Consider the following 16,641-nt stretch of genomic DNA (forward strand, 5'->3'; position numbering starts at 1 on the left):
CCCCCACCCCTTCAACCTCTGCAGCAATGCTGGCAGCACTCATACATCTACTTCCCAAACACAACCTCTGGATATGACGCTGAGCTCAACTTCTTTGGTTGACCATGGCGAGGCCTGTTCTGAGTGGAACCTGTCCTGTTAAAGCGCTGAATGGTCTTGGCCTCCATGCTGCAGCTCAGTTTCAGGGTCTTGGCAATCTTCTTATAGCCTACACCATCTTTATGTAGAGCAACAATTCTTTTTCTCAGATCCTCAGAGAGTTCTTTGCCATGAGGTGCCATGTTGAACTTCCAGTGACCAGTATGAGAGATTGAGAGTGATAACACCAAATTTAACACACCTGCTCTCCATTCACACCTGAGATCTTGTAACACTAATGAGTCACATGACACCGGGGAGAGAAAATGACTAATTGGGCCCAATTTGGACATTTTCACTTAGGGGTGTACTCACTTTTGTGGCCAGCGGTTTAGACATTCATCTTATTTTGTTAATTTACACTGTTATACAAGCTGTACACTCACTACTTTACATTATAGCAAAGTGTCGTTTCTTCAGTGTTGTCACATGAAAATATATAATAAAATATTTACCAAAATGTGAGGGGTGTACTCACTTCTGTGAGATACTGACGCAAAATTACTAAATACGTATACATACACACTTTTTTCGACAAAGGCAATCTCACAGTAAAAGTAATAATACAGTACCGCAGTTACTATGGTATTGGAGGGGAAATTACAGCTTTCATGGTAAATACTGGTAAGAGAAACAGTAAACTTCAGTCTTTACCATGTCAAACGCCTTTGACATCCATGTTTGAATCTCACTATCTGATGGCTGCAGAAAATCACTCTTCCCGGGATTAAAACTGTCTGCTTGCATCTCTATCAGTATCCTCAGAAAAGGTATAACCGTATATATAAAGCAGCACAAATATGGGAAAAGTAGTGTTTTGTTTACACGCGCACGTGCATTCGACGGAGCTTAATACTGGATGGACCTTCCAGTGAGAGCGGTGGATCGACCGCATAATCGATCAATCGACTCAATCTGTTATCTGTAGTTCGCCTGTTTGCTGCTGCTAACATGAGAAGTTATTGCCATGTAGCATTGTGCTAGCTAGTGAGTTACGTCTAAACACGCTCCTGCATCTAGTTTTTCGTGTGTGTGTTCTTTCTTTTGTGGTGTCAATTCTGTTTTTAAAATGTTGAGTTCTACATGGAATTTCATCAAACGCCATAAGAGGAAATTCATCTTCACTGGGGTTTTTGTTGGAGGTAACGTGGGCAGCTAGACCACCTGCATGCTTATAGTTCAGAGATTTTTAGCTTGGTGTGACTGTGCATTAAATATTTCTTGTTTTTAGTAGATGAATAAAAATACTTGTAGCTATAATATCTTGTGTACAGTTTAGCATGTTATGACAGTGTTGTCAAGCATTTCCACATTATATTCATTAATCTCAGCTCACCTGTCACCTAGATTTTCTATTGGCAAAGTCGATATGGACTTTACCCTAGTATTTTTATCCTGCAGAAAGATTTTCTATTACTGAATTGATCTTGCATATTGCATATCACTTTCTTAGCATGTATATAATATTGTAATGTATCCTCAAACTTCATTCCCAGGTGTCTATCTACTTGGTAAATATGCACAAAGAAAAATTCAGGAGATGCAGGAGCGAGAGGCAGCTGAATACATCGCTCAAGCTCGGAGACAGTTTCATTTTGAAAGCAACCAGAGGACGTGTAACATGACAGGTAAAGAAAAAAATGACATGATCAGTTCATGAAAGTGATGTTTCTTCTGCTTGATGTATGTAATTGTGTCTTTTATTTGTAGTATTATCAATGCTCCCCACTCTCCGAGAGGCAATCATACATCATCTGAACTCAGAGAGCCTCACCGCTTTGCTGAAGACCAAGTGAGTCATTATTTATGTAAATTATAGATGATTATCTACATTATAAAATCAAAGAATATAACTGACACAAGTGATCATGTCTTCCCACACAGGCCAGCCAATAAACTTGAAATCTGGGAGGACCTAAAGATTATTAGTGAGTTTATTTTTTATAGTTTCCAAATGTTTTCAGTATGAAATCAAAATTGACCCTATTTACTTTATTAATGCACATCTTAATCTTATTGTGAACTATCGATTTGTGTACTTTATTCATAAGAAAAATAAATTCTACATTTTTTTTTTCTTTGCTATATGTTTCTTTTTGTTGAGTTACGGCAATTTAATGTAGCTTTTTCAAAGGTATGGTGTCAGTAAGATTTTTATTAAAGAAATGAATACTTTTATTCAGCAAGGAGGATGCATTAAATTAATCAAAAGTGACAGTAAAGACATTTACATTGTTACAAAAGATTTCTATTTCAAATAAAAGCTGTTTAAACTTTCTATTCATCAGAGAATCCTGAAAAAACTACACCACCATTTCTACAAAAATATTAAGCAGCACAACTGTTTTTAAAATTGATAATAATAATAGATGTTTCTTGAGCAGCAAATCGGCATATTAGAATGATTTCCGACTGATCATGTGACACTGAAACTGGAGTAATGATGCTGAAAATTCAGTTTTGCCTTCATAGGTGTAATATATTACATTTTAAAATATATTAAAATAGAAAACTTTTTTTTTTAATTGTAATAATATTTCACAATATATTTGTAACTGTATTTTTGATCAAATAAATGAAAACTTCTTTCAAAAACATTAATAAATCTTACCAACCCCAAACTTTTGAATGGTATTAAAAAGTCAAATGTAATGACATTTCTTTTTCCATTGACATCATGTGGGTTATTGGAAATTGTTGAGTAGTGACCAAAGAGTTATGGCATTGTTTTGGCTCAGTTCTCGTTTGGAACACCCACTTCTCACAATCAAATAGATTCCCACCCTACAATTTTTAGTTGAATGTCCTGTTTCACAATATGTCACATTATGGAAGTAAATTGGGTTAACAGAAATCCTAGTTGACTAATCAAACTCTCATCCATTCCTTGTTCTAAAACAATGGTCTCCGCCCTCCAGGTTTTACCCGCAGCATTGTGGCAGTTTACAGCACTTGCATGCTGGTGGTGTTACTCAGAGTTCAACTCAACATTATTGGTGGCTACCTGTACCTGGACAACTCCGTGACAAAGAATGGAACGGTATTTCAGTGCTTGGTGTTTGAAAGGCAAAGCAGCATAATTTTACTATGTTATAGCATGTAATAGTTAACACATTTCTCTTATACTGCTACTTTAGACCCCCTTCGCCCCTCCTGATGTTCAACAACAATATCTGTCAAGTATACAACACCTTCTTGGAGAAGGTGAGGACAATGTCAGATCTGTATAAGAGCGTCTAATCTGTATTATAGTTTAATCTTCTGTTCATACTTGCCATATGCTCTATAGTTTAGAACAATGTTCCTTTTTTTGTCTTTTCAGGGCTCATTGAACTGATAACTGTGGTGAAGAAAGCTGTCCAGGAAGTTCTTGGAACGTACGCTGAGTGATTGATTGAATGAATTTGAATCTAGTCATCCCATACTTGTGGCTTTATTTGCCATTGCAGCTATTGAGCTGTGTCAGTCTTCCTCGGCTAACTGCTGTCCATGTCTCCTCAGGGTGTCTCTGAAGCAGAGTCTGTCCCTACAAGACTTGGAGCAACAGTTAACTCAGATCAGACAGTTAGTGGAGGAGGGCTGTGCTTCCTCTAAACACAAAAGTCTTTCCTGGTACATGATGCCTGATGAAGAGAACACGCTAGCCTCACAGGTATATCATTTATTATTTAATTGTAATTGTATTTATTGATATTAGAGCTGCACGATTAATCGTTAAAAGATCATGATCTCGATTCAAAAATCCACGCGATCTTATTCCTAAAAGACAATGATTCGGCTATGTCTTATAAACCTTTGACAAGTACGATCACAGCAAAACATTAAAGGTGCCCTCGAATGAAAAAGTTCAGTACATGGAAATGACATACAGTGAGTCTCAAACTCCATTGTTTCCTCCTCCTTATATAAATCTCATTTGTTTAAAAGACCTCCGAAGAACAGGCGAATCTCAACATAACACCGTCTGTTACGTAACAGTCGGGGTGTACGCCCCCAATATTTGCATATGCCAGCCCACGTTTCCAACATTATAAAAGGCATTAGACAAGGGCGGCCAGTATTAACGTCTGGATGTGCACAACCAAATCATCAGACTAGGTAAGCAAGCAAGGACAATAGCGAAAAATGGCAGATGGAGCAATAATAACTGACATGATCCATGATAACATGATATTTTTAGTGATATTTGTAAACTGTCTTTCTAAATGTTTCGTTAGCATGTTGCTAATGTACTGTTAAATGTGGTTAAAGTTACCATCGTTTCTTACTGTATTCACGGAGACAAGAGAGCCGTCGCTATTTTCAATTTTAAACACTTGCAGTCTGTATAATGCATAAACACAACTTCATTCTTTATAAATCTCTCCAACAGAGTAGCATTAGCCGTTAGCCATGGAGCACTATCAAACTCATTCAAAATCAGAAGTAAACAATATAACAGTATACAATACTCACATAATCCGACGCATGCATGCCGCATGTATGACGAACACATTGTAAAGATCCATTTTGAGGGTTATATTAGCTGTGTAAACTTTGTTAAGGCACTGTTTAAGGCAAGCACGAGCTCTGTGGGCGGAGAGCACGGGATTTAAAGGGGCCGCAGCATAAAATCGGCGCGTTTATAATGATGCCCCAAAATAGGCAGTTAAAAAAATTTATTAAAAAAAATCTATGGGGTATTTTGAGCTGAAACTTCACAGACACATTCAGGGGACACCTTAGACTTATATTACATCTTTTAAAAACATAATCTAGGGCACCTTTAAAATCTGTGCTGCCGTTGAGCCAGAGAGAGCAGTTGTCATGTGTAGGTATAACATAGATTCACAAACACACAGTGTCATTCTGTCTTATCTTATCACAGAAGAACTGGGATAAAAGTTTATAGCTCGAATATAAACACTTGTGTCTACGGTAGCGATCAAAATAGAGTAAATCACCTTTTGAAAGTAACTTGATCCTTCAAATAAAGATTGTACCAATTACATCGTTACACCAGTAGGTGGCGACAAGTGACTGTTAAAAATGTATTTGTCATGGAATCATTGTCAAGAGATTTGTTCAAAAACTCTGATTCATCCAGTAATGAAACAAGTGAAGCCTTTAGTGAAGTGAGTCATTGAATCATTCATTCAATCTTTTTTGTTGTTGTTGTTGTAAATTATTCATTCAAATTAAATATATTTTTAATAGACTGCAGCAATTAACATTTTGTCAGAACCTCTAGTAAATTACGTTATTTTGTTTAGTTGTCTAAACAATCTCTGATCTCTATTTTAAACCAAAAAAAAATTGTGATTCCCAATTCACCCAGAACATACATATATATATATATATATATATATATATATATATATATATATATATATATATATATATATATATATATGTTTGTCATTTTCTTCTTTTTCTCATATATATTTATTTTGTGTTATAAACTACATTTTTAAATATTTTATAAATGTATTTAAAATGAATAATTTTTTTGTCTGTATTTATTTATTTATTTATTTATTTATTTATAATTTTATTTTCTTCTCCTAGGCCTGTGGTCTCACAGAAAATGATGTCACAACAATAAAGCTGCTGAATGAAACCAGAGATATGCTTGAAAGGTGAGGGAAATCAGGGCACCTATATAAACCTATAGAATTGAAAATTGAAAATAAAAAAGTTAGGATTGTCAAAAGTAATTAATTCACATGATTTATTTTTATTACTTCAGCATAGGCACATTTGGACATCATTGAGCTCTGTAGCTAGATACTAATTGCATCTAAACTTTGTTTTCAGTCCAGACTTCAATACTGTACTCCGTACTTGCTTGAGCCGAGGCTTTATCCGATTCCTAGACAACATGGCAGAGTTTTTCCGACCCCCGCAGGGAGACTCCACCCCTTCCAGTACACCTGATCGGTAAGTGTACATGCATTTAATTTTATTCAAGAAGGTATATATATTTGGACAATTAAGCCACATTTCAAAATGTATGAATGTATTTGCATTTATATTACAAAATATCAACTCTGTGGAAGCTTGAATCTGCCATGAAATAAAATAAACTTTTTATATCACAATTCTGACTTTTTGTGAGTTTCTCACAATTCAGGCATTTTTCTCACTATTGCAAGTTTATATCTCTCAGCTGCAAATTATAAACTCACAATTGCAAGTTGACATCTCGCAATTATTTTTTTTTTCGTTTCGCCACAGAATAAAGAAATAGAAAGGTCATTGCGAGGTCATTATCTCACAATCCTGACTTTTTCCCCTCACGGTATATACGTTTACGTCTCACAGTTTGTACTTTCAATTCTGAATTGTGAGATATAAACTCAGAAGTAAGAGAGGGAAAAGTAAAAAATGTGAGATAAAAAGTTGCAATTAGCTTTTTTTTTTTTTTTTTTTTTTTTTTTTTTATTCATTGGCTTATAGGTACACTATGAAACTCTTTTTTTTTTTTTTCAAAATAACAAAATTGAAATAGAGTATATACAGCATCAATCTTCTTCCAAAACATGTTTTTTCTGTCTTACCCTGATTGACTATGGTAAGCCTATTATAAGTGTGATTATAACCTGATGGGATGTTTTTCGCGGGAATTGGATACGTCACTCGCCCGTGTGTGTCTCGTCATATCTGCAAATAGAGAAAAGTTGCTCCGGTTACTTTGGTGTGGGAGTGGCATAGGTTAGCCGTCACAAATGAGAAGGATCATTTCATTATGGTTGTTGTAGCACTTTGCTGGAATTAAAGGGTTAGTTCACCCAAAAATGAAAATAATGTCATTTATTACTTACCCTCATGCCGTTCCACACTCGTAAAACCTTCGTTAATCTTCGGAACACAAATTAAGATATTTTTGTTGAAATCCGATGGCTCAGTAAGGCATGCATAGCCAGCAATGACATTTCCTCTCTCAAGATCCATTAATGTACTAAAAACATATTTAAATCAGTTCATGTGAGTACAGTGGTTCAATATTAATATTATAAAGCGACGAGAATATTTTTGGTGCGCCAAAAAAAAAAAAAAAAAAATTTAGTGATGGCCGATTTCAAAACACTGCTTCAGGATGATTTGGAGCATAATGAATCAGCATATCAAATCATGATTCAGATCGCCTGTCTGAAATCACGTGACTTTGGTGCTCCGAACCGCTGATTCGACACGCTGATTCATTATGCTCCGAAGCTTAATGAAGCAGTGTTTTGAAATCGGCCATCACTATATATGTCGTTATTTTGTTTTTTTTGGTGCACAAAAAATATTCTCTTCGCTTTATAATATTAATATTGAGCCACTGTACTCACATGAACCAATTTAAATATGTTTTTAGTACATTTATGGATCTTGAGAGAGGAAGTGTCCATTGCTCCCTATGCAGGCCTCACGGAGCCATCGGATTTCAACAAAAATATCTCAATTTGCGTTCCGATGATTAACGAAGGTCTTACGGGTGTGGAACGGCATGAGGGTGAGTGATTAATGACAGAATTTTCATTTTTGGTGAACTAACCATTTAATTTTCAAGGAAGTACCGTGTCTATGAATGGTTATAGCTACAGGAACGTCTTCAGCTAGTCAGGTTGAGATCCTTTCCATCTGAACTGGTTATATCTCTTAAGCCTAGCAGTGAATGTTTTATGAGCAGTAGGATAACCATATTCATCTGCACAGTCACGCAGAGCCAAAGTACAACCAAAACAATGTTCTTCCACAAAATGCCTGAAGTTTTGTTTTTTAGCCACCAGAGGGCAAAAAGGTGCATAGTGTACCTTTAAACAAGGTTTCATTCAAACCAGTTACCATTTGTTTTCAAGATCATGGAATTTTAAAATAACAATTTCCAGACCTGGAAAATTTAGCACAGATTTTAGCACTTACATCCCAAGGCCAGTATATTACGGGTTTGCAAAGAATATTTATGATGATGAAAAAAGATAATCAGTGCTGCTTTTCATGATTTTCTTCCAGACTATCGCATGTAAGCCTCCCATTAGCCAAAATCATTCCCATCATCAACGGACAGATACATTCAATATGCAGTGAAATACCTAGTCACTTTGTCCAGGTGAGAACCTTCATATGCATTGACACATTTTGACTTCCACGTGGCATAAAAGCCCACACACACACCAATGTAAATTGTTTTCTTTCTTGTTTTAGGATCTCTTGTTGATAGATCAGGTGAAAGAGTTTGCCGCCAATGTGTACGAAACGTTCAGCACCCCTCAGGAACTTCAGAAGTGAGCACGGGACTGAGCAACATGTGAACTTGTGAAAGTCTAACACCTTACAAACCACGCTGTGCAGCACAGAATTGTCCTCCTCGCACACACTAAAATCGACCCAGGAAAAGGAACTCGTGGCTGTTCCGAGAGACGAGTGATAGCTTCTTATGACCTGCTAGCCGTATGTTGTGACCCCCTTAACCTTGTCCCAGGCATGCCAAGGTTTTTACAGGCTATATATAAACCGTAGTAAATTTTATTTATTTTTTAATCCCTGTAGCATAACATTCTCATTAAGTAACTCTCACAATGTGGAAAAAAAATCATATTGGAATGCAGTATCTGCAGTATGGACTTCAAAGAATGAATTGTAGACATTTTGTATATTATATCTCTGAACCTAATGTTGCAGCTGCTGGAACAAAACCCATGCCCACCTTTGCAACAGTAACAATGCATGATTTTTGCACTGCTACTGGTTAATAAATGCATATTTTGGGAGTATTTTCATTTGTATTGACTTTAATGTTTCAATGGTTCTACTAATTGTAATAGGAATTGTTGGACTGTCATTTTTGTTTGGCAAATTCTTACAGGTTGTATGTAGTATGCTTTTCTTTTTGTAAAATGACCCGTGAATGTTAATAAATAATGCGAGTAATAATACTTTTAAAATAATACTTTTTATGGCTTTTAAAATTTGAAATTGTACCAACAGGCGGCTACATTACAGTAAAAAAACATTGAGGACGTTTGTTTTTGTTCTTCTCTTCCTCGTATGTAAAGTAAATCTCGCTGGTTCCTCTAGAGGGCAGCACATATCTACAATTGAGTTCATAGCAACCAAACAATTAGGTCACATCGTGGTCTAACAATAAGCTTTCTCACCAGTTAAAGTACCAAAATAAAATAAGGGAAGATATTAAGTAATATCTGACAGAATGAGATGCCTAAACATGAGAGAAGCATATGACGACTGCTCTTGCACAAAACACCACCCTTTTGATGCAACTTCCTTATACACTAAAAAAAAAAAAAAAATCATCTAATCTGCTTTGGATGAGAGCATATGCCACCACTTACGTAATGTTCTGGAAATAATTGAATGCATACATTTATAATAAAAAAAACTAATTGTTCACATCATGACACTGCATAATCTTTTGTCAATTCATATCATTATGGTATTTGGGTTACACTTTATTTTTAAGGTGTCCTTGTTACAGTGTAATTATACATTTAAGTGCCAAGTAATAAGTAACTACATGTACTTACTATAGGGTTAGGATTGGTTGCATGTAATTATGCGTAATTTACAGTTATTACTAACTACATGTAACGTGTAACAATGACACTGTAGAATAAAGTGTTACCCATATTTGTAAAAATTTAAGCATGTTATGGCCTCTGAATCAAGAATGTTTTCATTTATCGTCTACATATGAAAAACTAACAGTTCAAAAGTTTAGGGTCGGTCAAAGATTTTTTTTTTTAAATAATGTATTTGATTCTTGTGATGGCAAAGCTGAATTTTCAGCAGTCATTACTCATGATCCTTCAGAAATGATTCTAATATGCTCCAATGATAGTTTAATAGCTGTACTATGCTCAGTTCCATTTGAATCCAAGAAGTCAAAAATAAATAATTTGTAGGGGTGAGAAAATTAATTTTATTTGGCAAAAGTCAAACACTCTATCAGTGTGAAATTATCTGAAGTGTGAAATTATAGTTTTTATTAATATTTCAATTTTTATTTATAAAAAATGTTTATTAATATTTTTAAGTTTTAGTATTTTTGCATTTTTTGTTATTTTTTAATATTTTTTGTTATTTGTAAATATGTCTATAGTGTTTTTTGTTTGTTTTTTGTTAATTTAGTACATCAAGTTTAACTAAATTAAAATGAGAAAATTGGATAATTGAAATAAAATAACTAAGTTTTTAATATTTTATTTTAGTTCAATTAACGTTTATTTTATTTCAAGTAATGAAAATGTTTTTTGGTAACACTTCAAAGTAAGAAAGTAAAGTAAAAAGAAATAAATACTTCTACAGCATTTATTAATCTTAATGTTAATTTCAACATTTAGTTAATACATTATTAACTAACATTAACAAAGATTAATAAATACTGCAATAAATGTATTGTTAATTGATTTTTTTTTTTTTTTTTTTTTTTTTTTTTTTGTCAATGCAAAAACGGTTTGGTTACCAACATTTTTAAAAACATACCTTCTTCCGCAGAAAAAAGGTTTGGAATGACATGAGGGTGAGTAAATGATGACAGAATTTTCATTTTTCAACATCAACTACCCCTTGACACTATTATAAAATGCTTCAGATAAGGAAGCGTTTGTGGGACGTCCTGCCAGGTTCTGAGGTCTTGAGAAAGGACAAGTCAACAGTGCTGAGCACAAGCATTTGGAGAAAACAAGTAAATTACATCATATTGAGGCATCAGGCAGCTATGTAGGTCAGCTCGTGGCTAATAGCAATACCGATACCTACAGGAATAAAAGGAGATGTAGTGATTTAAAAGTTATAAAAATATGACGTCAATTCGCCGATGATTATGGGCTAGACAAGTGAAACTGCATTGGTTATGCTTATGACAGTTTGTTTGACAAGGGTGAGCTATTTATAGAGTAAAGAGCAAAATAGGCTCATTGTTGCATAAGCCGCTTGAATGTGCTGAATAACTATGAGGGTGTTTTCCACTGCACACTGCACATGTAGCACCTCCAGTCACATGACTCGCTCTGGGCTCAGCGTGCTCTTTGTTGTGCACCAGCAAACAGGAAATTCCCCTTCATCACATGACTTGGGTCTCTGATTCTGCCCCGTGACCTTTTTACCGAAACCGTTTACATCAAGTCCAGGAATATAAAGGAAGCATCTTCTTGTAATCATTAAAGGATTAAATAACATATTATCATTGTTTGCTGATGATAGCCCACATAATACTGCAGGACTAAGCGATTTATGGTTCATTTCTGGATTTTAAAGTGCTCTCTAAAAGGCTATAAGTTATTGTTTTTGTCTTGTGAAAAAAATACTCATTTATATAACATTTGGGCAAATACATTTTTTAAACAGTGCCAGACAAGGAATATAACCATATATTTAAGAATGGGATGAGTATTTAAAAAAATAAAATTTAAACTTAAAAAGTTATTTTTTGCAATTCAGTTCAGAAATGACATCCTTCACCTTTTAAATAACCATATAAACTGTAGTTATGAATATTGACAATACGATGTTTGTGTATTGCTAATAAAGCACATCAAATTTAACTGGTTTCTAACGGGGGTTTTCAATTTTTTTTTACATGCTACAGACCCCTAAATATGATCATCCTTGTTCAAGAGACAAAATTTAAAAGGCATCTATATCGTTTCTTATATAAATATTAAATTTATACTGTGAAAAATCAATATTATAAATGTCTAAATAATATTTAGTTTGTATTAAATTTATCACATTTTTTGTTCTGCTCAATGTAGCACTGTACTGTCGGATGTATTATTTATTTATTTATTTATTTACTCATTTATTTTAAATAAATGTATTCATTTACTAATTTTTAATCTAATTTTATCTAATCTTAATCTATCTTAATATGTATATTTTTAAATATATTCTTTTTTATTTATTTATTTTAAAACTACATTTCCCATAAATTCTTGTGGAAGCACAAGTTTGATCAAACATAATTTAAATAATTTACGGCTTGCCATGTCGTAATTTCCGTAAATAAAGCTCCGTCTCGCTGTGTTCACGGCATGTCATAATTACCATAAATAAATCTCCATCTTGCTGCGTTCACACCATGTTGTAATTACCATAAATAAAGTTCCGTCTTGCTGTGTTCACGGCATGTCGTAATTACCGTAAATAAAAGCTCTGTATTGCTGTGTTCACGCCATGTCGTTATTACCGTAAATAAAGCTCCGTATTGCTGTGTTCACGGCATGTCGAAATTACCGTAAATAAAGCTCCATATTGCTGCGTTCACGCCATGTCATAATTACCGTAAATAAAGCTCTGTATTGCTGCGTTCACGCCATGTCGCAATTACCGTAATTAAAGCTCCGTATTGGTGCATTCACGCATGTCGAAATTACCGTAAATAAAGCTCCGTATTGCTGCGTTCACGCCATGTCATAATTACCGTAAATAAGGCTCTGTATAGCTGCGTTCACGCCATGTCGTAATTACCGTAAATAAAGCTCCGTATTGCTGCGTTCAAACCATGTCATAATTACTATAAATAAAGTTCCGTCTTGCTGTGTTCACGGCATGTCGTAATTACCGTAAATAAAAGCTCCGTATTGCTGCGTTCACGCCATGTTGAATTTACCGTAAATAAAGCTATGTATTGCTGCGTTCACGCCATGTCAAAATTACCGTAAATAAAGCTCCGTATAGCTCCGTTCACGCAATGTCATAATTACCGTAAATAAAGCTCTGTATGCTTTCGAATCTCTCTCAAGGTACTTTGATGCCACAGCGCCGCTTCATGTCGAACACACCTTAAATCTGCAGTGGTCAGGTGGTACAACGGCCATGTGGTACAAGTCGTAGCTCTCAGAAAATTACTACTTTACATGTTGTAATTACATGTTCTACAAGCACGTGAAGGCTTTTTACAGTTCAGAATCTTTACGGTAATAACGACATTGCGTGAGCGCACATTATGTTACTCATAACTGGAGTTTCATGTGAGTGTACATGATATTAAGCATATTTTTCAAATGCAAAACTCCCCTTAATAAAGGGAAATTACTAAATGTACCTCTAATTTAGTCGTGACATATTAGACAAAACGCTATATAAATGGATCTTTTAAAAAAAAATAAAAATCAATAAATAAACAGTAAAAGACATATGAATGTGCATATTCATACTTACATGTATGTATTTATATTTTATACAATAATCAGGAAATGCTAGGACAGGGTGTTTTTGTTTTGCTGCTGGTCTTTGAGATTATGACTCATCTGCTTCTACCTGCATTTCCAGAGTCCTGTTACTCTCTGACTCATACTGATGTCAGACTGCAAACACTGAACTCATCATCACATGAGCTTGTGCAAGTTAATATTTGACTAAATTGTGGTTTATGACATATAAGCAGGCTTGAAAACAATACATGCTGATAAAGGCTAATCAATATAGAATATTATGGTTTGAAATTTCAGATTAAACATTTTTAGAGACAAATATCAGAAATCTTTGTCCTTTTTATCATTTCACCTGTGCTGAAGCTCTTGTAAAAATAGGCGTGTATATGCACTAACCTTGGTTCAAATATACAACAGATTATTATTATGTAGATATCAAAGGCAAGGCCGAGTACTGTGATTTGGCTCCAGTCCTGCACTGCATTGATGTTTGTGGACATGCCCTGACCATGTCCTTTATCTCCGCTCTGATTGGCTGATCTCAAGGGATTATCATTAACTATTAATCCTATGCTGCAATGATGCATTCTGTAGTCACACCACAGAGCAGTCAGATGATGTCATCTCACCTTAGCAAGCTGATTGGCTGAATTATCTCTCGCAGCTCTGTGCTCACCGTATCAATATTATATCACTCGAAGATCCTTTACAGGCAGTCACATGACTTCTTAAATATGACGTGGCCCTTAAAGACTAAGTGCAGTGTTTTTTTTTTTTGTTTTGTTTTTTTTATAGGAGGCCTGTGTTGCTTCAATTCCCTGCTTGAAATAAAATACCAGAAATTAGAGGCTGTTTAATTCTGCCAGTAAGAAGTAAAAGAGTCCCAATTAACCCAGTTCTTAGAATTTACAGCAAATTGAAGAAGCGAGGAATGGGAAATGAATGATGAAAATGAGGTTTGCCTGAGGTAATGCTCGGATTCTGACTGGATGTGGAATGAGGGAAAAAAAAAATTCATAGAAACTTCCTTAGTCACAGAACGGCCAAATATGTAGAGCAGCACATTATTTTCACATCTGCAGGAAGCAGATAGCATGTAGTTTATGTTACCATACATAGAAGTTTCATTGTAAATGAAATCCAAAAATTGAAGAAAGGAAATCAAGTGACAGTGAAAAGAGGAAGTCCTTGCTAAATGAGTTTCATTACATGTACTATGTTCTGAGCGTGATTCAAATTGGTTTCCTTATGAATTACGTAAGGCATTTATGCTTTAGTGGGGAATGACCTTTAGGTATTTGCTCCCACCTTACATGCTGTTTGCACATAGGACAGAAATAACAAAACCTAGGAGGCCTGCTGGAGAGAGAAATGAGGTCACGGCCTGTGACGGGGTTGGGAATCCTGGCTTTCCCTACTTCGCCTGTCTGCGACGAAAGTCTTTTGGGCGGGAGTCCGTCACTATGGACGCAGTCAGTGTAAACATGTACACAGTGCTCTGGTGTGTATACCAGCCTGAGGGCAGTGTGAAGGTAGCACTGTGTTAACTGGGACTTTATAAATAACTATGAGTCCAACAGCTGTCTATGTCACATATGTAAGAGGAAAGCTATATAAACCATTATTTAGAGAACGCAGTGTCAACATTTATACTGAGCAAGTGATGCTATGCATATTTGGGCCCATTGCTGCTGAGTCATTTAAGACAATTTACCTTTTAATGTTAACCTGTACCTACAGTATATTATCAGATATCATTCTAATATGTTGATTTGGTGTTCAAAAAACATTTCTTATTATTATCCTCAATGTTTAAAATAGCTGTGCTGCTTCATTTTTTTTCTGGGAACCGTGATACACAGTTAAAAGTTTAAAAGTTTGGGGTAAGTACGATTTTTTTTTAAAAAGAAGAAGAAATAAATGGTCTTAATTTAAAAAGGATGCATTAAATTGATTCGACTTGACATTTATAACGTAGCAAAAGATTTCTATTTCAAATAAATTATGTTTTATTCATCAAAGAATCATGAAAAATGTTTCACAGTTTTTCAACACTGAGCAATTAGCAATACTAATTGATAATAACTGAGCACCTAATCAGAATATTATAATGATTTCTGAAGGATCATGTGACACTGAAGAAAGACTGGAGTAATGACGTTGAAAATTCAGCTTTGTCATCATAGGAATAAATTACATTTTGAAATATATTAAAATAGAAAACTCTTTTTAAAATGTTTAAAAATATATGAAGAGTTGAAGATGCTTGTGTACGTTCCCATACTGACAAGGCTGGAAAATATTAATCTCAGCCCACACAAAATTCTTGCTAAACATAGAAGTACAAAAGAATAAACCACACCAACTGAGTAATGAAATGGTAACATATGTCATCATCAGACTTGAAATATAGTCTTTGATTTATTCTTTTTTGTAAGGTGGAAAGCCCTGAAGCCCTGAAAGTGACTCGTTTCACTTCAAGACAAAAAAATAAAATTTTTTTTTTTACATTGGACACTGTGAGGCAACCCAACATGTAAAAATCAGACATTTTTAAAAATTACCAAGAGCTGTGTAGCCCCAACAATATGCAAATTAACATGACAAACTGACATTTTGTACATACATAAACAACAGCAAAAGTGTGACACAGAACAATCCCTGCATGGGAAAAATATTATCAGACCTATGTCACGACACACCAGTTGAGAATCACTGATCTAGGGTTTGGTCCACAAATACCACTACATTTACTTTTACATGTGAATATTTTTTATTAGCTCTGGAATAAACAAAAACTAAACCAGAGTTTGATGTGCATCATCTTACCACATTATTACAAATACATTTTAGTTTCAATGTAATCTAGAAAATAACTTACTTTTCAGTATGTTTGAATATGGATTCTAATGACAAAGCTTATATTTTTCAAGTTAGGCAATATTATCCTGAAACTGCAGTCAGGTGATGTATAAATGGTGAAGCATAGCCTATTATACAAATACACTGAACCTTTATTATACAGGCCTACCTAGTATTAAAAAAACGTACTATACATTGCTTCACCAAAATATCGTATTTAATACAGTTATTGTTGGAATTTTAAAACCTTAATTTAAATATATTAATAACAATAATAATATGTGATTTGATGACAATATTAGCAGGCTATCGCTATTTGTGTAAATGTATTGACCTTGTACCTAGTGTGCTACATAGTATACTAATGTATAGGCTACTGTACTCAGTCATTAGATATGTAAGTTTAATAACATCTAGAAAGAGAAACCATCAGGCGTTTTCGATGACTAACGTTTGACTGGAATGCGATGTGTAATACCGAAAGTGCAAATCAAAATAT

The 16,641-nt window shown here is 34.6% G+C and overlaps 2 protein-coding genes across 6 annotated transcripts in view; one reads left to right on the forward strand and one right to left on the reverse strand.

Moving 5' to 3' along the window:
- adat2 (adenosine deaminase tRNA specific 2) overlaps positions 1-16,641 on the reverse strand; it is a 46,319-nt gene that overhangs the window by 29,439 nt on the left and 239 nt on the right. For 2 of the 4 annotated variants that reach the window (XM_048207370.1, XM_048207371.1), the window contains exon 1: positions 793-1,032. The exons of 1 other annotated variant lie outside the window; for it this stretch is intronic. In XM_048207370.1, the coding sequence (XP_048063327.1) occupies positions 793-885 (93 nt within the window). In that variant the 5' untranslated portion in view covers positions 886-1,032. Of the gene's footprint in view, positions 1-792; positions 1,033-6,719; positions 6,781-16,641 lie in introns of those variants that run through there. One more of the 4 variants, XM_048207372.1, reaches the window with a different exon arrangement.
- pex3 (peroxisomal biogenesis factor 3) lies at positions 1,030-9,055 on the forward strand. Of its 2 annotated transcripts, none has more exons than XM_048207364.1 (12): positions 1,030-1,125; positions 1,635-1,766; positions 1,849-1,930; positions 2,023-2,066; positions 3,057-3,178; positions 3,276-3,342; positions 3,461-3,515; positions 3,640-3,790; positions 5,686-5,756; positions 5,935-6,057; positions 8,119-8,215; positions 8,311-9,055. In XM_048207364.1, the coding sequence occupies exons 2-12, from the start codon at positions 1,679-1,681 to the stop codon at positions 8,392-8,394; spliced, it is 984 nt and encodes a 327-aa protein (XP_048063321.1). In that variant the 5' UTR covers positions 1,030-1,125; positions 1,635-1,678; the 3' UTR covers positions 8,395-9,055. The 2 variants fall into 2 exon arrangements, with proteins under 2 accessions (XP_048063321.1, XP_048063320.1); XM_048207363.1 differs by having other exon boundaries at positions 1,054-1,280.

Source organism: Megalobrama amblycephala, linkage group LG11, assembly GCF_018812025.1.
Source record: "Megalobrama amblycephala isolate DHTTF-2021 linkage group LG11, ASM1881202v1, whole genome shotgun sequence".
NCBI lineage: Eukaryota > Metazoa > Chordata > Actinopteri > Cypriniformes > Xenocyprididae > Megalobrama > Megalobrama amblycephala.